At 40.4% G+C, this 22,222-nt stretch overlaps 1 protein-coding gene across 6 annotated transcripts in view; it reads right to left on the reverse strand.

Annotated features, from left to right (window-relative positions):
- PLCE1 (phospholipase C epsilon 1) overlaps nucleotides 1-22,222 on the reverse strand; it is a 319,414-nt gene that overhangs the window by 258,100 nt on the left and 39,092 nt on the right. For all 6 annotated transcript variants that reach the window (XR_009005599.1, XM_057530499.1, XM_057530495.1 and 3 more), the window contains one exon: nucleotides 20,665-22,218. Coding sequence is in view for 5 of the 6 variants with exons in the window: in XM_057530499.1 (XP_057386482.1) it covers nucleotides 20,665-21,867 (1,203 nt within the window). In the remaining variant the exon portion in view is untranslated. The remainder of the gene's footprint in view (nucleotides 1-20,664; nucleotides 22,219-22,222) is intronic.

Genomic DNA, 22,222 nt, shown 5'->3' on the forward strand with positions numbered 1-22,222 from the left:
CACAAAAGGTTTCCATTTGGGCCTTCTCCCTCCAATCCCCAATTAATCAATCATTAGTCAAATAAATATAGACAGAGAACCTGTCTTATGAGAAGTGTTTTTCTAGGTAGAAAGGGTTACAAAGTTCAATAAGAAAGCCATGGCCTCCAGAAGCTTAAAACCTATTAGAATTCATAGGAAAAGATCTGGAACCAGAACCAGCAAACTGTTAACTTGGGGTTGGGACAGGGGTGGGAGATTAGGCAAGGAAGAATCAATTACTTGTAAATTTTTATACACAATTTCTTCCTTTCAAGGAACGTGTATTGCTTTTGTATTTTTTTAAAATTTAAAGCCTAGTAAGGGAGATAATATATAAAAATACAAAGGCATCCAAGAAACACGTCAGATGACCAAAAACCTACCCATAGGTCTATAGATGGTTTGCTTGTCACTGTTCACTTTTAATCATGTTGATGAGAATGAAATGGAGCAAGACCCTATGGGGTCTTCTCAGGACAAACCCCCCTACCCATGTCCTCCACCTGCCTTTTGTCTGTAGAGAAACTTTAGTTAAAGAATAAATTTAATCAGGGAAGTGAGAAAATGCAAAAGCAAAGGAAAGCAGTCAAACAAGATCAAATAATAATAGTTTAGTCAATAAACAAAGTCAAAGACCTTTAAAAGTTCCTCCTCAAAAGCTAGAGATAATATTCTGAGCCATATCCTTTGAGCTGTCTTGTAGATACTGAAATCCCCACCAGGTGGATGAAGTTGACTACATGATGACCAGACTGTAGCCATGACATAAGCTGCCACAATTCTGGGAACTGGCCTCAAAGAAATGGGAACAAACTGACCCTGGAACAGAAAATTAACTGTACTTAAACAATCAAGATGACACTGATCAGACCACTGACTAATTTCAAGACAACTGTCAGAGCTGACTGTGCTGTTCTGCACATAGCCCCCTCCCTCTACCTACACAACCCTGAAGCAAGCTCTTTCCTACTCATCAGCAGGTGAGAGTTGGTCTTTGGACACGAGTCCACCCTCTCCCCTGGTTGCCAGCCTCCAGAATAAAGCCAACTTTCCTTTCTACCAACATTTGCCTCTCAGGTATTGGTTTCTGAGTGGCAAGCACCCGGACCTGAGTTTCGGTGACAAGAATATGGATGCTTAACTATCCTCAAGCACTATGGACTGTATTCTTAAGGACTGTATTCAGTCCCAGCACATTTCAATTCTGAATCCAGGTTTATTTTACTAACGGTGATTTTAAGTTTGACTAATAGTGCTCTTATGATAAAGAGTGTACTTTCATAATGCCCATGGCTCTCCAACATTGCCCTGTGTTTGAGCAGGGCTAGTTCTGGGATGTGTATGCTTATCTCCAAAATGTTAAGGAATGATGTACCCTTTTGATGAGCATAGTTTCTTTTCAGATGGATCAGTTTCTCTTAAAATGAGCTAACAATGGTGAAGCAGGTGTTTGATCACCCAGATACACCAATGCAGCTGGCAAAATCTTAAAGCACATTCTTACTCATGAAAGGCTGTGAATCTCTTCTGCAATTACGATTTCAATTTCTCCTAAGTAGCTCTGCAGGTCCATGAGCTTAAGAACAGGTATAAATGGTGGAGTTACACATTCCCCATATGCCTCTTGATAAAATATCACCTAATCAGAGAATTCTTCTCTCATCTCTCTTATTAAAATAGCATCTCTTTTCCCTTTAGCCTCTATTTATGTATCCTGCTTTGTCACATATCACCATCTGACTATATAATATCTATTTATTTGTGTTTTGCCTATGGTATTTTCCCCTCTACTAGAACGTAACAGAGACTCTTGATTGTCCTTCATTATCCATTCTCCCCTGGACTCAGAGCCCTTGAATTTATCTGAGTATATGATCTTTCAGAATCAAGACTATTATTTCCCAGCTTCCCTTGGAGCTAGGTCGTGTCCATGTAACAAAATTCTGGCCAATGGACTATTTTGGAAAGTGATGTGGACAATCTCTGGACAATACAGTCCTTTAAAAGGAGTGGGCATGCCATTTCTTCCTGCTTTTCTTCTTCCTACTGCTGAGAACATGGATGAAATGTTGAGCCATCTCGGACCATGTGAATGAGGGAAATATACCAGATGGAGCCTGGGTCCCAGAATGATGTGGTAGGGAAGAATTTAAAAATAACCACAGACCACTCTTAAGTGACAAAGAAACACTTCTATCTTATTTATATAACTTTAAAAAAAATCTATTTATTTTATTTATTTATTTTTGGCTGCATTGGGCCTTCGTTGCTGCGCACGGGCTTTCTCTAGTTGAGGTGAGAGGGGGCTACTCTTTGTTGCAGTGTGCAGGCTTCTATTGTGGTGGCTTCTCTTGCTGTGGAGCACGGGCTCTAGGCACGCGGGCTTCAGTAGTTGCAGCCCATAGGCTCAGTAGTTGTGGCTCGTGGGCTCTAGAGTGCAGGCTCAGTAGTTGTGGCGCACGGGCTTAGTTGCTCCGCGGCATGTGGGATCTTCCTGGACCAGGGCTCGAACCCGCGTCCCCTGCACTGGCAGGTGGATTCCACTGCACCACCAGGGAAGCCCCTTCTATCTTATTTAAGCCATTTTTATTTTTGGTCACTGTTAAAGACAACAGAACCTATATCCCAACTAATACACTTCAAGAGGGCAGGGGCATTTCTGTTTTGTTCATTGTTTCTCTAGTTCATTAATAGAACCTGGCACATAGTAGTAGTAGCTCAATAAATAATTGCTGAATGAATGAATCAATCAATAAATGTTCAAATGTTATGTCCAATTTGACTTTGAATATCTTTACTTGTTTGAGCAAATCAGCATTATGCTTACTTTTATTTGTTTGGTTTGGATTTTGCTTTTACCTTAGCATCTTTTAATTCAGTATATTCAGATGTCTTGTCCCATTAGCAAGAAAATGATGCATTTCAAACCACTCACTAATTCACAGAGCCTTTTGGTCCCCAAGCATCCTTAATCTGAAAAAGCAGTTGAGGAGATCTTTTCAACAAGTTTCCATTGCCTAGCCATCTGATGGCATTAAAATAAACTAAATGTTAATACTCTGTTTCAACTTCTTCCAAGTATCCCATCCCATAAATTGGCAATAGTTAAGAGCAAAAGCACATACATCATTAACAACGTTGATCATTTTCTCCATCACATCATACTATGAACCTGGCCTACACTTTCTCCTAAAGAAGAATGAAATGGAAGTTGGTTATCCCAAACATTTCTTTGACTTACACAAACTCTTGGACACCTCTTACTCCCTCCTTTCCTTGCATATGACTCTGTGTTTACATGTTTAGGAAAAACTTCTCAGATTTCTTCATGGCAAGTAGTTATACCCTATTAGTACATATTTGCTAGATGATAATTATTTTGTAAAACTTTTTTGGCAAAAATCTTCTGAGTATTGCAATTAGGGTTCAACTCACAGGCTATAAGTTTTGAAGCCCTGACAGAGTAACTTGGTATATTGTGGTAGCCTAAGAAAGGTTCACAAAAGGGATGGGGTGTACTTAACAAGGTTTTATAAAATGGCCAGAATCTTAAGTAGTGAAGTGAGGGGGACATGACAGGAAGAGAGAACCAGATCAGGCAAAGGCTTTAGAGGCTAGTAGGGAACAGAATAGCACTATTCATAATAGCTTCAAACTGAGAACAACTCAGTGGAATGGATGAAGAGTAGGATATTCCTGAAATGGAATGGAATATGTAGCAAGTTGCAATGAAAATGCACAAACTACAACTATATGAAACAATATGAAGGAGTCCTACAGATAAAATGTTGGGTAAAAGAAGACCTACAAAATAGTACCTACTATGAGTTCATTTACATAAAGTTAAAAAAATAGGCCAAATGGTGTCAGAAAACAGGATTAATTACTTTGGGAGAAGGCAAAAAGAGAGAGACTAGAAGAGGATACAAGGTAAGCTTCTGGGGTGCTAATGATCCATTTGTTGATTTTGGTGCTGGTTACATCACTGTATTCACTTTGTGAAATACAGTGAGTTGTACACTTTGTATGGTTTGTATATTTCTCTGTAGGTATGTTATACTTCGTAATAATAATAATAACAATAATAATAAAGAGCAAAGGACCAAGAATAGTAAGGACACTTCTGAAAAGAAGTTGTTAGGATTTCCTAATGTTATTGGCACAGTGACGGATGAATTATCCAATGAATTATATTAGAGGGCTCAGAGAAGACCAATGCATATGTGGAATTTTGGTATATGACAGGGGTGGCATGTCAGATTAGAGCTGGAAAATGGATACCTGTGTGGAAATAGATTAAAATGGGATCCCTGCCTCACACCATATACAAAATCAAGGATTTAAATGGATTAGGGAATCAAATGTCAACAATAAAACTTTATAACTCTTAGTAGAAAATACAAGTGAATCTTTTAGACTTCAGGTAGAGAAAAATTTCTTTAAAAAAAGCACTGACTATAAAATAAAACTTTACTAAATTTTACTATGAAAATTAAGAATTTTGTTTTTCAAAGGAAATATTACAAAAAAGAAAAGACAATTTAAAAGTGGGGGAAATATTCATAATACACACAAACAAAAAAGGATAATATCAGGAATATATAAAAAACTACTATAAATCAATCAGAAGCACAAGCAAACCAATAGAAAATGGGCAAAAGATGGGAGGCATTTCACAGAAAAAGAAACACAATGACAATATGAAGATATGGCTAGCATCATTAGTGATCAGAAAAATGCAAAATTAACCATAGAGAAATACTTTTAAACCTGCTTGATTGGCAAAAACAACAAGTTGAAAAATATCAAGTATTAGAAAGGATACAGATCCAGAGAATTTTTTTACACATCACTGGGGTGGGTGTGAAGTCTAAACTGATATAGACACTTTAGAAAACAGCCACTATCTTCCAAATTAAATATTCACATACCCTATGTTCTAGCAATTCTACTCCTAGGTATACAGTTGACCCTTGAACAACAGGGTGGTCAGGGACGCTAAACTGCACCTCCCCAACCCTGTGCAGTTGAAAATCTGTGTGTGACGCATCCAAGGTTTTACATCTTTGGATTCAACCAACCCGAAGATGTGTAGTAACATAGTATGTATTTATTGACAAAATCCGCACATAAGTGGCCCTGTGCAGTTCAAGCTCCTGTTGTTCAGGGGTCAACTGTATATCCAGGAGAACATTTTGGACATGAAAACAAGCAACATATACAAAAATGGTCACAGAAGGTCAGTTTAAAATAGTAAAAAACATGGAAACAATTTAAATGTCCATCAACTGGAGAATGCATGAGTAAACTATGATATATTCAGAGGAATATTTACATCAATCAAAGCAAGTGAACTACAGCAACATAGAACAGTATAAATGCAACTGAGAAATATAATGTTGTTTTTAAAAAGTCTCAAAAGATTACACACAGGCATGCCTTCATGTAAAGTTCAAAACAATGGAAATTTAAAATGCATAGCTTTTTTATAAAGGTGAAATTCACATAACATACAATTAACTAACCATTTTAAAGTGTACAATTCAGTGGCATTTAATAAAAATGTATAGTTCTTAAGAATACATGTAGATGCAACAACATTGTATAAAAAGAAAAGTAAGGGAATAATGGAAAGGATTGAGGATGATAGTACTTGGGTTGGGGGGAAAGGGGATAGGCAGAGGTATGAGAGGGCCAAAAGAGGGGATACAGGGTATTTCAAGGCCCTAGCTTTACTTTCGGCTGATAAATTTATTTATTTATTTATTTATTTATTTATTTATTTATTTATTGAAAGGAAAAAATAAAAATGTCTTTATTTGTGATGACATGATTTTCAAGGTAGAAAATCCCCCAAAACTGACCCCCCAATAAGGAAAAGTGAGTGTAATAGAAAGGATGCAGGATACAAGGTTAATATACAAAAGTCAAATGCTTCCTATATATGAGCAAGGAACAGTTGGAATTTGAAATTTTAAAAAATACCATTTACAATATACCTCAAAAAGTAAATACTTAGCTATAAGTATAAAATATATACAGGACCTATATGCGGAAAACTACAAAACGCCAACAAAAAATCAAAGAAGATCTAAATAAATGGAGATATATTCCATGTTCATGGACAAGGAGACGACACTGTTAAGATGCCAGTTCTTCCAACCTGATCTGTAGATTCAGGGCAATCCCAATCAAAATCCCAGTAAGCTATTTTGTAGAACTCAGGAAACTGATTCTAAAGTATATATGGAAAGGCAAAGGGCCTTTAACAGCCAACACAATACAGGCATACCTTGAAGATACTGCAGATATGATTCCAGACCGCTGCAATAAAGTGAATATCACAATAAAGCGAGTTGCACAAATTTCTTGGTTTCCCAGTGCATATAAAAGTTATATGGTATTGGGCTTTCCTGGTGGCTCAGTGGTTAAGAATCCACCTGCCAATGCAGGGGCACGGGTTCAAGCCCTGGTCCAGGAAAATCCCACATGCTGCGGAGCAACTAAGCCCATGTGCCACAGCTACTGAGCCTGCGCTCTAGAGCTCGCGAGCCACAACTACTGAGCCTGTGTGCTACAACTACTGAAGCCCGTGTGCCTAGAGCCCATGCTCCACGGCAAGGGAAGCCACCACAACGAGAAGCCCGCGCACCACAACGAAGAATAGCCGCCACTCGCCGCAACTAGAGAAAGCCTATGCACAGCAACGAAGACCCAATGCAACCAAAAATAAATAAATAAAATACATAAATTTTTAAAAAAAGTTATGCGGTATTTGTCCAAATGATTTCAACATTTACACTATACTGTAGTTTATTAACTGTGCAATATCATTATGTATAAAAAACCAATGCACATACCTCAGTTAAAAAATTCTTTATTGCTAAAAAATGCTAACCATCATCTAGTCAGCTGATAAGTTTATGACTCTTATTTCATTATTGAAAATGGCCAACTACAAAAACAAACACATAAACAAACTGGTCCTCTGCCTCCTCACATCAACACATGTTGTCAAAAACTTTTTGCAAAGTATAGAAGCTAATTTTACATCACTTTAAGCTTTAGGTGAAGTAATGTCTTTGGGGGAAAAATCGCTAAGGCAAAATGGCAGAAGGCCTCTGAAATCAACGTTATATTTGGAATAAGTCACATGGACTCCTGCAAGTGAGAAAGGTGGTCAGTCTTCTTGTGATGGAATATTTTGCTTTCTCACTGCTGGAAGGTGAGCAATCCCAACACCTAGCAGGACTCAGCAGATATCCCACTTCCTCCAGGAAGTCTTCTCAGGCTATACAAATCTTCCTCCCACTCTTACGGCAGACACTATACCCCACAATTTAGAGTTATTTCGTCAGGGTCTCTAGAGAAAAATCTCTATTTATGGGGAGATAACACCGAGTTTTGGTCAAAAACTGAGGTTTGAGAAACAACAACAATAGTGCCAGGTACTGTCTAAATGCTTTAAAATTAAGAACATTATCATTAACATATGTTATCATTTAACATATAACGACTTATTAATTTTTACAACCCAAAGAAGTAAGTCAAACTATTATCCCCACTTTAGAGATGAGGGAACAGAGGCACAGAGAGGTTAAGTAACTTTCATTAGGTCACAGAGCTAGTAAGTATAGAGTCAGAATTTTAACCCAGGCACTCTAGCGCCTGAGCTCACTTAACCACTGTGGAGCCTTAAGCCTTCAGTAACTTAACTGACATAATACAATCAATTCAGCCCCACACCTATGGGTCAGAAATAGTGTTTGGCTTCTGGCACAGGGGAGAAGAGTTGGCTTGAGAGCCTGACTCTGAAATCGATGCCTGACCAGACCTGGGCAAGGCCTCTGCCTCTCTTTGAGCCTCAGTTTCCTTTTCTGTAAAATGAAGGGTTGGACTTGATGGTCTCCACGGCCCTTCCAGTGCTAATGTTTTATGAGTCTGGGATTCCTGGCTGGATTCCTTGCAGCTCAGGCCATACTAGCTCTTCCTGGGCCAGGTCTGGCCCCTCCCGCTGGGCTCAGTGTCTCACATTTGGCGTTGCTTCCCATAAATAAGAGAAAAAGAACAAGGGGGAAATATCCTCCTGAGAGACTGGGAGGGATCCCACGGCTGTTCTGGATGCTTTGAAGAACTTACAGTCATTAACCAGAGAGAGCTACCTGCCAAGTGAAGGATGGAAAGAACTGGACTAAGGGGAGAAATGAACTCACAAAACTTGGCTACATTCAAACTAAAAGGGCATCTCTGAGTACTTAAAGAACTGACAATGTTATTGCAACAAGATGAGCCAGTTTCTTAAAGAACTGAAGACAGGATAAGCCGTGAAACCTGGAATAGACCAGAGAACACAGGAAAAACCTGATAAACTATGCACCAACCAAAGTTGTTTACAATCTGGGAAAATGGTGTAATAAATGAAAGATAGCATGGACATATTGGCCTCTACCATCCCACCATAAACTCTTCTAGGCCAGGTGCTGTACCAGGAATCTATGCATCCCAGGAACCCTAAAGGCATTAGGTTCAGAATCAGCTGACATTAACAGAGCACCTACTATGTGACAGGCTGTTTCACACATTTTTATCCTATTTTAGAGATGAGAAGACAGAGTCTTTAGAGATCCAGTTTCTAGTTCTGTCTTCCACCATTAGCTATGTGAACCTGGTCAAATAGCTTCACCTGCCTAGGGGCTTGGCTACTTTATCTATAAAATGAGGAGCTGAATAAAGTTATAAAAGATGGGCCTTCCAGCTTAAGAATTCTGTAGTTCATAAAGTTACCAAATACTTATTTTATATTCACCTAGAAAAGCATTCACGCTGGACCAATTTAATTTGTTTATATTTCAGACCATTGCAACTCAACAGATTGCACCACGCTGAGCACATAATGTATGAATCTAAGAGAAAAAACAACTGTAGCTTTGGGCTTCAGTAGCTCTTCTGATTCTCTTCCACATGGTACTACCCAGGATCATCACATATGGTTGAGACTGTTGCGCCCTGTATAAGGGCACCTGGCCAAGAGGGATGAAGGAGATGGGGCCAAATTTCAATCTGCCCTCTGGCATGAGCTTTGTGCTCATGAGGCTGAGTCCAAACCAAAGGTGCGTTATGGGTTTGTGGGAGCCTCTGAACTATCCAGCAATGCTGAAGAGAAGCAGTGAGCCAGACTGTGAAGCAATGGCCAAGTTTGCATTGAAGTTGTTTTATATGCAGGACTTGTAATTTTACCTTTGCTCAAAACACTGCCAGACACCTCGTTTCACCTCTGGTCAGTTTATAAGACCCTCAATAAAACCAATCCTATCTTTCATAGCCACACATCAATACTGACCCAAACCACCATTAACCAGGATGCTTGAATGGACTGTTTTGAAAATCTCAATCCAAGCTCAAAGGATTAAGACATTTTGCATAATGGCAGCATGAATGGAAAACAGAGAGAGCCTTCTGAGATGATTCCTTAGAAAGAGAATAAGCTAAAGAGCTTATTTAGCTGCACATGCCCAGGTGTTTAAAATAAATCTATTTAATTACCTCACACTTCCAAATCATGGTAGCTACCAAATACTTGCCAAAATTCAGAAAAACAAAAACTTTGGTAAAAATACTTGCTGGATCCCCATTCTGGGTTTCTAATGTGTTATCTTTGTATGTGGACAATTCTTTGCTGCCACTATCAAGTCATTCATTTTGAGGCTCCTGATTTTTCTAGCAACAAATTAGATTTGCACTAGTTCACTCACAATGCTTTTCCTTTAAATTGTGATCCATAACTACCAAGTCTAATCATTCTGGATTTCCTGGGTCAGTCTCAATTTCAAATATTCTGCCCTTCTCTCCTCTCGATAAAAAGTTCCCAGCTTTTTATTTGGAAAATATGGTTGCCACAATAATGGCATTACCCTCACAAAATATCAGTCATGTCAGTCACACCATCATCACGGTGCCCATATTTGGTTTGTGGCCATCAAAAGAAGAACTGGCTGTTCCATCCAGGGCCTGAGACCATTTTCATGGCCTCATTGAAGAGAAAAATAATGTATTTGCTACCAAACAAGTTTTGGATTCACCAATTTAGAACTCAAATGAACTTTCCCCTTGTTCTGGAAGACCGTCTTTCAAGGCTAAGAAATTACTATTTGATGGAAGGGTACACAATCTGGAAAAACTGAAGCCATGTGGCTTTCCCACTGCCAAACTCCTACATGCTGGCTCTCGAGACACATCCACACTCACTATTAAAGTTTCACCATTTATAATTTGGTGCTAAATCTTTCTGAAGCTAGGCTACTCAGCATGGTCTACTGAAAAAATTGATTCCTTATTCTATCAAAACATAGGGATAAGACCAACATAGGGATAAGATCAAAACATAGGTGATAAAAGTTACCCAGTCTCAAGTTGAAGATGATGTTATTAAAACTAGGTTGGCACCATGAAAGGGAAACCAAAGGTCGGATTTCGGCAAGCAGGTTCCACTCTATGCTTGCAGCATTTCTGAAAGGATACAGCTGATTCTGGTTTTGTTTTGCTGCGTCTGCAGTAGTTTTTGAGTCCCTTTTTCTCCAGGTACCTCACTCTGAATCCTCAGAGCGTGGAGTAAGAAAAGTTGTAACTGGGGGGAGATTTCATAATGTTGGCCAAGCACTTGCATACACAACCAACTCATTTTTTTTCTGCAGCCCCACAACCTTGTGAAGTAGGTGAAAACTTCACCTTAATGGCGTGATTATGGAAAGAAATGTTACTGAGTAATGTTTTTCATACTCAGGTCAGTTGCTCAGAATCTTTGAAGGGTCAGAGAAAACTTGAAATTAAAATGGAAAAATACTGAATTATGTTCCCGCTAGTTTTGGTTATTTCAGTGTGATCATGAATACGCTATAGATTCTGAGTCAGATGTGTGTGCAGTTTGCTTTGGACTTTGTTCTTGCTTACTTACTTATAAAACTTTTAAAATGTCCTTCTAAATTACAGCAATTCAGTAAAAAATTCAAACCTTCGGGCTTGGTTTCTTCCCCCTTGCAGGCTGAGTCATAAAAAATAAATCTTAGCCATTTCAATAGCCAACACGCCCCTCACATTAAGAATTGGTATTGTTCCCCACGTCTCCCATTTCAGCCAAAGGTCACACCCAGCTCACATTTGAAGAAAGAAACAGCTCAAGGATTCATCCAGCTCAACATTTGCACATTTAATAAGAGAGCAGAACCTCTGCCAAGTTACCGGGGTGAGTTACAACAGAATCTTCCAGGGAAACTTCTGAGGAGTTGTTATGAGCGTGGGTTATGGTGGTAGGCAGACCTGGGTTCCAGGCCTGACACTGTGTGAGCTTGGTCCCGTTACTTATCATGAGCATGAAATGGGGATGTTCATAATATCAGTCTCGTAGACAGTTGCTGTGAGCACGAAAGGAGGGAAAAGAGCAAAGACATCTGGAAAGCCCAGGGCCTGGCACCCTGTGAGAGCCCACTAAGTGCTTGCTGATGTACTGCTCCAGGCATTTCAGGGCTTAGCCAGTGATGAAGGAGCATCTCTCCTCTGTCCTGCCATTACTCCAAGTGTTAGAGTGACGGGTTTCTCTCCAAATCAAACCTCCAGGAGGTACTGCTGGGTGAGGCAGAACACTCACTCACCCCAAAATCCATGGCTGGGACTTAAATCAGCAAGTCATAGCCTGCTGGGGTTTTTAACAGGAAACATTAAGTTAATGTATGCAAATCATATACACAGTGTCTGACACGAAGTAGGCAATGAGTCCATGCCTGCCCTCAATTTCCTTTACCCAAAGGAATTAAATAATACCCAAAGGAATTAAAATCCCAGATCCTAAAGTGACTTGCTTAAGGTCACACAACCAGTTGATAATAGAGCTGGAACTGGTACTTAGGTCTTTTTTGGGAGGTGGGAAGGTGCTACCTCAGGTCTATTATTGAGAGTATTAAGGGGTCAGATGGTTTGAAGGAACTGGCCAAACACCTCCCAAACTCCAACAATGATCTCCTCAACTAACAAACATGGCATGCTGTCCCCATCTCTTTACCACCAACCTCATCCCTGACCGTGACTGAGAAACAGAAGCTAGATCCCCTCTGGTCCATGATGGAAATCTGCCTGTACAGACTGGGGGTTCTGAAGGGCAGGGACAGAGCTCCTGGGTGTTGACAGGAGGAGGCTTTCTTTCCTCCCTGGCCCATTGCGGATAACAGCAGAATCAGGTGTTCCCTTATGAACACAAAACATTTGGAAACTCTCTCAAGGGTCTTTACAGACAGTTGAAATGGTGGGCCAGGAACAAGGAGGTCCAAACATGTCCCTTCTTTGTCTTTTTGGCAAAATCTGTGGAGGTGACAAGCATGGATCTCTGGGTTCACAGGACTGAAAAAGATCCTTTTGAATATCAATGGAAAATTCTGATTCTGTCCTAGGCACTGCATTAAGGAACTGGTTCCAAGCTCTGAGGGTCAGGGGAAGGATAGCTAACAAGCTTGCACTGGGTCTGGGGAAGGAGAGAAGACACCATAAGTGGGTGGAAACCGCCTTTATTCATTTATAATTCAGGGAGTCATTCAAGAAATACGTATTGAGAACTGACTATCAGAGAAACTCTGTACTGGGATCCGTGGTAGGGGGAGGGGACTGGTAGTAAAGACCATGGAGAGAATGTGAAATCTAAGCTCAGGAAGGAAGGATGGGTAGGAATTAGCCAGGTAGAAAGGGGTGTTCTAAGCCAGGGGAAGGCAAACTTGCTGTAGAGGACCAGATAATAAATATTTTAGTCTTTGCAGGCCATACAGTCTGGATTGCAGCTACTCAACTCTGCTGTTACAGGGAGAAATCAGCTGTAAACAACACATAAAGGAACGGGTGTGACTGTGTTCCAATAACTTTCATTGGTGAAGAGTAAAATTTGAATTTCTTATAACTTTCACGTTATGAAATATTATTATTCTTGTGATTTTTTTGAACCCTTTAAAAATGAGGAGCCAAAAAAAAAAAAATGAGGAACCATTCTTAACTTATATTTTAAGAATATCTGTATTAAGGTATATGGGTGTTTAGTCAAGGCCATTCCTGAACTAGGAAGATAATATGCATTTCTAAACCAAAGATACTCTTAGACCCTCATACCCAGGGCTGGAACTAGGGTGAGACAAGTAAGCTGCCTAGGGCTCAAAATTTAAGGAGGCACTCACTAATAAGTACAGGGTTGGCACTTGCAAGACCCTGCCTCCTTAAACTTTGCACCCTAGGCACCTGCTTGTCTCAGCCCAGGCCTGGCCCTGCTGCACCTGTGCATGATGGAGCACGTTACTATGAAGTGGGGACACCCTCCTCAACCATCACTGCCTCAGATGCCTTCCTTGTGATGCACAAGTTTGCAGGAGACAATCTGGTTCCCAGCCACTGCTCTGGGGAGCAGAATTTGGATAATTATAAAAACGACCTATATGCATGATAAAAAGCTTGGGCAGAAGAGGAAGGAAAAACTATGCAGACTGGAGTTTGGAGAGAATTGTGGGGAGAAGGAAGATAGAAAGTTTTACTTGAAAGTTGTTGCTGGTGGGGTAGTGTAAGAAAGACTAAGAATGAGATCAATATCCAAAGGAAAGGTTTAACAAGATTCACTGTGCATTAAAATTGGAAGCCTTCTTTGCTGCCCTCTTGACTTTCATTCATTATATCTATACCTATACATATATCTAGCTATATATTGCAAATCACACATCTGATAATGGACTTATATCCAAAATACATAAAGAATTCAATAATTTAAAAGAAAAATTTTTTTAAATGGGCACAGGATTTGAATAGGCATTTCTCCAAAGATACAGACATGGTCAACAAGCACATGAAAAGATGTTCAACATCACTAGCCATCAGGAAAATGCAAATCAAAACTACAATGAGATATCACTTCATACCCACTAGGATGGCTATAAGCAAAAAGATGGACACTAAGAAATGTTGGTCAGAACATGGAGGAATTAGAAAGCTCACACATTGCTGTGGGAATGTAAAAAGCTGCAGCTGCTTTGGAAGAAGGTCTGGCAGTTTCTCAAAAAGCTAAGCACAATTATATGACCCAGCAATTCCACTCCTAGGTATATACTCAAGAAAACATATGTCTACACGAAAACCTGTACACGAAAGTTCACAGCCAAAAAGCAGAAAAAAAACCAATGTCCAGCAACTGATGAATGGATAAAGAAAATGTGGTATATTCATACAATGGAATATTATTCAGCAGAAAAAAGTCACATAGTACTGATACATGCTACAATATAGATGAACTTTGAACCCTGAAAATATTATGCTCAGTGAAAGAAGCCAGTCACAAAGACTACATACTATATGAGTCCATTCATATGAAAGTCCAGAATAGGGAAATCTATAGACATGTTAAGTAGATTAGCGGATGCTTAGGGCTGGGGGATGGGGGAAGGGGTGGAAAGAATGGAGGGTGATAGCTAAAGGGTACGGGGTTTTTTTGAGGTGATAAACATGTTCTAAAATTGTGGAGATGGTTGCATACATATGTGAATATACCCCAAACCACTGGATTATATACTTTAAATAGGTAAACTGTATGCTATGTGAATTGTATCTCAATAAAGCTATTTTAAAAAGAAAAAAAAAAATCTAAGCATTTCTCCTCCCCTCCAAGGAGGTCTATTGGGTTTCAACGTACGGGCTCTCCTTGAAGATCATGTGTCTTTGTGTTGCTGAAGGCAGAGGTGGTTTTCTGCTGAGTTCTTTCTGAGGGTTCGAGGGGTGATGGCCTAAATGAGAGGGAAGGGGTTGGGGTTCAAGGGCTGAGTGTTGGGGTTAGGGATTTGGATAACTGAGCTCTGTTAAGGCCCTTGCTTAATCTGAGGCTCTGAATGCATCCAGGCCCGCTGCTACAACAAAAAACTACTGGATGGGGCTCTTCAGGGTCAGAAAATGACCCTAGCACCATTGTCTGGGAAGAGGTTTTCAGGGAAGATCCTGCCTGAGCCACGAGTTAGTCTAGTCATGGAGGGTCAGGGGATGGTCACCGCCCCCTCCCCCCATTGCCAAAAATGCTTCAATCCTTGAGTGTTGAATCTGCATCACTCCAGGAGGCCTATAAGCCCTGAGGGGACTGCTGTACTTGAGTCAGCACCCGGGGGAGGGGGGGAGGGGCGGGGGGAAGAGGGCCACTTCATCACTCATGACTAAGGGGAAGTCATTCTATGGGCAGCCTGAGTTCCTCCCGTGTAAAAAATGCACAGTGTGGGTTAGATCAGGCCTCCATCTGATGCTCTTATCTTTGCCCACGGGTTCTGATTCTTTTCAGGCCACATTTTAACCACAGCCCATTTCCAGGGATGGGGCAGCCCTCTCCAGCTGCTAATTCTCATTATGCAGGACATCTGGGGAAAAGGAAAGAAAAGAAAAAAATCCTAATCTGATTGTGTCCCAAAGCTAACATAAGAATAACAGTTTATAGCAAAACTTAAAAAAAAAAAAAAAAAAAAAAAAAAGGGTAACAGTGGCCATGAATACATTCACCTTAAACTACGGCCCAGGGTCAGTGTTTTTCATTCCTTTTTTTTTCTCTTTTGTTGCCAAATCCTAGCCAAAGAGCTGGTGTAACTCCAGAGATGTGGAAGTAAATTCATTCTAAACTGCCCCAATGCAGCTAATGAGGGAAAGCTGTCCTATTGACAGCCCGTCACATTTTCCACTGATGCACTAGATGTGACTAAACTGCACAGGGGCTGGCCGGGAGCTGGATTCCCTTTCACTGTGCTCAGCAGGAAGGGGCCAGCATCGTCCTATACCCATGTCAGGTCCCCGACATAACCCTTAGTAATGGAAGAGGAGGCCTGGCATGTCCCCAAGCACAGGCTTTCAGATTAGCCTGGGCACCCTGTGAAATTTTAATTATTTCAAGGTCCAAACTGTACCCAAGTTGCAGGGAGACCAAATTTCCAGATAAGAAAACAAGACATGTTGCTATTTCAACTGCCATCTATTACAACACTGGACAGCAGGGCTCAACGGATATTTGATCATCCATAACAGTTACAACTTAGAAGATGAATTTATTATCGGCTGGTCCCTTTACACATAATAGAGAAAATAAAGAATCCAGGACATATATGCTGACAAAGGCATTTATGTTAAACACTCAAATATTTTTCACTGCCTCTTAAGTTTAATTTTCTCTGCTAGAGAATAGAATAAAATGTGAAGGAGAAAGACACATTTTAGAAGGCAGAAAGCAGAACAGGGAATAGCAACGTAGAAGCTGGTTTTTAATTTAGTTTTCCTAGTCTGATTTCTAAAAAGTAAAACTTCATTTTTCCTATTTTGTTGTATATATTCTTTCACGGTAAATCCTCTTGTGGATCAAGGCAAGGAAACAAATGAAGCAATAAAACAGGACCTGGTGGGCTATCTGCCCTGCCACCTTCACATTCTCCATGTTCCATCATTCAGTGCACGCAGAACTAGGTTACATGACTGATTCCAGCAGAGGCAGGATCCTCTTGTACTTCATGTTCAGAATCACTCTAGGTACTTAAACTCCCCAAAATTCGGGCAAGGGGAGAATTTTTTTTTTTAAAGGAAAAGCACCTTTAACCAACATTTAACCTGGAGACTTTAGCCACTTGCCAAAATATGCCGTCTTGTCGAGCCAATAAATCGAAAGCAGGCAAGGGGGGTTGTAACTGAATAAGGGGTAGGTTTTAATTTTTTACAGGCAGGAGGAGGAGGATACCAATATGGTTAGTCAGTCAGCAAGCATTCATCCTCATTAATGTCTCCCATTCAAATCCATTCTTCCCTGCACAGCTGTGCAAACATAAATTAATTGGGTCATTTTGACGAAGGCATACAAGAAAAAAATGTTTTAATGTGAGGCAAAGGAATTAATTGGACAAATAACACATACTCTAAACGTGTGGGAGGGATTAAGCAAGCTACCACATCATAGATGGAAGGACATACCTTCAAATGCATAGCACGGTAAACATCCCTGTGTGAGAAGGCACCAAAGAGTAGAAGGAGGTGGGGACAGTTCATGACAAAGCGCAAGATAAACGGCCCCGGGTGAGAAGAGGGGCCAGGCACCGTGCAGAGGACTTTATGGTAGCATTTCATTTAACCCCCCAAGAACCATTATTCCCAGTTTACCTTTAAGGCAATTAGGGACAAGGAGGTTAAACAACTTGCCCAAGGTCACATGGCCAGTAGGTGTTGGAGTCAAAGCCACAATTTCAATTCAGGGCGACTGACTCCACAGACCATGAGTCTAAGCATGGCATTGTCCTGTTTTCTTAATACTTGGCATCGTGCTTGCACTATGGAGAGTATACAAAAGGTAGGGCCATTTCTTGACCTTAATAAACTTACAATCTGATTGGAGAGCCAGGACGGACACGTGAAATAATCAAAGAACAGGAACAGGAGCATAACCTTGGGGGTCTGCAGTTTTTTTAGGTGGAGGATGGAATTTACAGGAGCAGGGGGAAAGGGGCTATAATTCATCTGTGCAACTTTTGGGAAGGATTTCCACCAGACTCAAACTAAAGAATGAGATGCAGAGACAATACGATACTTTAGAGAATATTGATTCATTCCTGCCATGTTTGAATGTTCAAAAAAGGCTCTCCCTTTTAGAAATTACCCTTAAGAAAGGACAGGAGAATAAGCAACAATGTCATACTTGTATAGCACAGGGAACTATATTCAGTATCTTTAATGGAAAAGAATATGAAAAATTATATATATATATATATATATATATATATATATATAAATAAAACTATATATATATAAATAAAACAATCACTTTGCTGTGCACCAGAAACTAACACAATATTGTAAATTAACTACAAAAAAAAAAAGAAAGAACGAACAAACGAACGAACAGGAGGACAATTGGCCCATCCCCCAGCTTCATATTTAGGGTTAATAAAAATGCCCACAGCCTCCAGGAAGCCCAGACAGAGAGAAGTTCCTGAGGTTTACTCTGCAGGAGGTGTGGCAGGCTCTCCCAGCCTCCAGAGACTAAGAAGCAGGAAAAAGATGATTTGCATCTTCTCTTTGGTTCTTTTCTTTGGAAATTACCCATCCCAAGGCCTCTGACAGACAGAAAGGGACAGGTTTGAGCTAGGGACCAGTGAACATTCTCAGAAGAAGTGGCAGGGCTCCAGAAACTGGAGGAATGAATAAAGGCATGCCAAAAATTATCCTGAAATTGACATCAGATTCATGACCCTCATGACTGTATAAGTGTATGGGGAACTCTGATAATGGTTTCAAGCCATCTACTTCCATTTACTTTGCTGTATTTAAATTTCTGTTGTGTTCTTAATGTTCAGTTTCAAGTGCACATGGATTTTAAAATCAATGCATTTTTAAGTGGGATGACATGTTGCCATCAGCAGCAGTTTCATGGTCAGCACTGGACAAGTCACCATAGTGCAGGCAGGACACACATGCCTGGAATGAGCTTTTTTCTCCTGTGTGGACAAAATTCTGTCAGAAGAGCTGGGGAGCATGTGGGGAGCTGACACCAACTCTTGACTCAGGTTTCATGAGGAACCAGATGAAGATTCAAAACCATATCCCTTGACACTTGCTGGGTTGAAGTGCCCATCAAATGTACAGAGAGAAGGGCCTGCAAGCTGTCACTTTTCAGGCAGGCTCCCAGGGCAGCCCTGACACTCTTGAGAACCAGAGCCGGGTCAGGGAATTTAGGGCAGAGCAAATATTCCCGAAATGTCCTGACAAAAAAGCAAAGAGCTCAGTTTAAGCTCCTGGTCAGTGGTTCTCAACTCCATAGAATCATAGAACCACCAGGGGAACGTTGAGAAATTATTCATGCTGTGCCCTACCCCAGTGATTCTGATTCAGAGGGTCTGGGGTGGAGCCTGGACATTGATTCTAACACATAACCAGGGTTAGAGCCACCGTGTGGAACACGAGAAGTCTGAGATACTATGAGCATTAGTGAGTGGGGCTACTCAATCAATATACAGTGAAAAGAACAGAATTCTTTCATTCCTTTGAAAGCTTAATCTAAATTTTATATCTTTCTTGATCTCGAGAAACTAAGAGTGTGAGTTGCCTGGATTACAGTCCTAGTTATACCACTTACTAGCTAAGTGACTGTGGGCAAGGTACAGAATTTCCTTGAGACTCCGTTTTCTTAGCAATACAATGGGGTTAATAATCAGACCATATCAGAAGGTAGTTGAGATGACTGCATGAAATCAAGTATGTAAGTTATTTGGCCCAATGCCTGGCACATGTAAAATGCACAATAAACATTAGCTCCCATGGTTGATGATGATTAAAATAAAAATATACTAGTCATATTTCAATAAAAGGGATGTTCTAGACCAGGTTTTATTTACTGGGCCAGGTTTTAAGGAACTGTGCAAAACTGAAATGCAAGAGTTATAGAAAGAGTTCTTCCATGAAGATCAGTTGAAGGAAGTAGGGCTATTTAGCCAGAGAAGGGAAAAACCAAGATGATACATGGTGCTGGCTTCCGATGCAAGGATCAGGTCCAAGAGTGGGCAGCTAATTGTGTGCATTTCTAAAGCAGGAATCTTAACTTAAAGAGGGGGAACTGTGGCTAGAACTCAGAGAGCCCAGAAATTTGGATGAAAAAAAATTTTTGTATTAATCTCAAATAGAAATTTAGCATTTCCTTCAATTATGAATGTAAGCAACAAACTTCAGTAATACTAGCAGTAGCTGTGATTTTTGTCACCAACAGAAACCACAGATATTTCTATATATTATAGTCATGGAAGAGACCTAAAATAGTATTTATAATTAGGGTGACCAACTGCCCTGGTTTGCCCAAGACTGAGTGGCTTCCCAGAACATGGGACTTGCAGTGCTAAAACTGGGAAAGCCCCAGGCAAACCATTCCCTCCTAACATTCATCACTACTTTAAAATTATGATCGTTATCACATTGCTAGATGCCATTATTGCATTATGCCATTATGGTACTCTGCTATAGTACAATTCCAAAATTATCTTGATAAATGTATATCCACATAATCTGTGTCTTTTATGATCCTTTGTACTTCGTTTGATGCATTTAAAAGTGCTCTTCTCAGTTTAATGACTTTACCAAATTGCCAAAAGGGCCTATGGCATAAAAAGGGTGAAGAGGGAAGGAACTGGGAGCATTGCCTAGAAAACGGAGGAAAACAGATTTAAGTTCTTTAGGCCTTGCAACCTAAAAGCAAACAATGAGCTACATGGTAGAAGAGGACAGAAGCAGGTATCTCCAAAGGACACAACTAGACAATCAGTTGAGGGAACCATTTTCCCACTCCCAGTTGTCTCCATCCTATGATCCTGTGTACAGTAACCAGGGGCTCTCCCTAATTTCTTCTATCCTGATGACATATGTATGTGTATTTTGTTACTTATATTGTTGTGGCATTAACACAATCTCGATAGCTATCAATTCCAGTATCTGTTAGCTCTACTAGTTTCCAAAAACTACAAATGCTTCCTCTAAGAATCATTTGCCGGAACTGAAAATTTCCCATGAATTATGACAATGGAGATTTGGATTTTTAAAAAAATCAACTGTAAAGAATTGATCAAAAGAAACTTTAACTCTTACCGGATACCACTGGGCTTCGGACAGACACTGGCTCCCATCTTGCCTAGTCACCACTGTTGACAGCCGTTCCATGACTCTCCCACAAGGCAGTAAGAGACCAGTTCTCTTCCGATCAACGTAACTCCAAGCCCCCAGCCCAATGTGACCAGAAGGCAGAGTTCTCACAATTGCCCTTGTCCCAGTATATACAGATTTCTTTACTTCCCTGTCATTTTTACAAAATCTCCTCACTAACCAAGTGGACCGCTCCTTCTTGCTTTTGAATAAATCTTCTTCTACATCTTCACAATTATCAGGGAAGTCCTCAAAATGGCTCAGAAAGGTCTTGGCAGATGGGCTGTCAGTAAAATCCTCCCCGCAAAAGGTGTCACTTGAGCATACTACATCGGCCTTCGGGCAAGAGCCTTCAAAGCACAAGTATTTGTCATTCAAGGGGTCACAATGATCATACTGCAGCTGCCTATTCTTATTGTCACAGTTACTTGCCAATTCCATCAGTTTACAAGTATACGCCATGTAATTGTTCTTTTGTTCCCCACCAACAGCAGGTAGTACACAGTTTCCACAATCATCCAAAATCAAGTTATCTGATAGGGGACAGAAAGTGTCTGACATTCTTCTGTCCACTTCATACTGAAAGTGAAATACCGCCATGTTGCTGTCAGGGTGTGCCCTGCCCGTCTCTATGATGGCTGATTGAGTTCCTAATGGACTAATGCCCACGGGAGGTCTGTCTATTTCCAGTTGAATTCCAGGGAACACCTTTCTTTCCAGTGAAGACGGGATTCCAGTTTCCAAACACAGGCTTTCCTCTGTGGTAGAATCGCACGTTTCATAAAACTGGCTCTGAGGAAGGCAACGCTGATGGTTTTTCAGTATGTTGTTGCAGTTAATGTTAAGGTTTTTCACAGAGTCTGGTATGCTTTTCTCCCAGCACTTTTCATTACTGTTCTCATCACTCGTTATTTTCTCCCTTGCTACTGAGAGAATCTGGGGCAAGTTGCTTCCAGAAGATTCTTCTGTAAGTTTCGTTAGTTGTGAGATGGTATGAGAAGTCTCCCCGCTCTGCCTGACAGGATGCGCCTTTGGAACATTGATGTCCGAGACCTTATCATTACTTTCATCTACAGCCGACTGAGCAGATATCACTTTTCGCTGAGTCACAGGTCTGAGAACAGAAGCTGCCATTTCTTCAGAAGTCATCTTGACCAATGAGCAGGCTTTAGCTATTGCTGTTTCTCCTCGTTTGTGATCATGTCAAAATGTTAATAAAACTATGGGTTATTAAAATAATCTAAGGTGTACAAGCCCTCTGAGGAACAAAGTGACAATTCCTTCATTTAGGTGCATTAAGAGCCAAATAAATTTCCCCAGTTATCACTTCCTACCATGTGCAGTATGCTCTTCTAGATCAAGGTTTTAAGGTGGTAGATCAAGTTTCTTTCTTTGGTCATTTGAAGCAATTCTTTCGAAGACTTTTATTCGACATTGCATTCTGTAACCTCTGATTCATCACTGGCTTACAATGATTTAAAAATCCAGTTCGAATGTATCCTGT

The sequence above is a fragment of the Balaenoptera acutorostrata genome, chromosome 16, assembly GCF_949987535.1.
Source record: "Balaenoptera acutorostrata chromosome 16, mBalAcu1.1, whole genome shotgun sequence".
In the NCBI taxonomy this organism is placed as follows: domain Eukaryota; kingdom Metazoa; phylum Chordata; class Mammalia; order Artiodactyla; family Balaenopteridae; genus Balaenoptera; species Balaenoptera acutorostrata.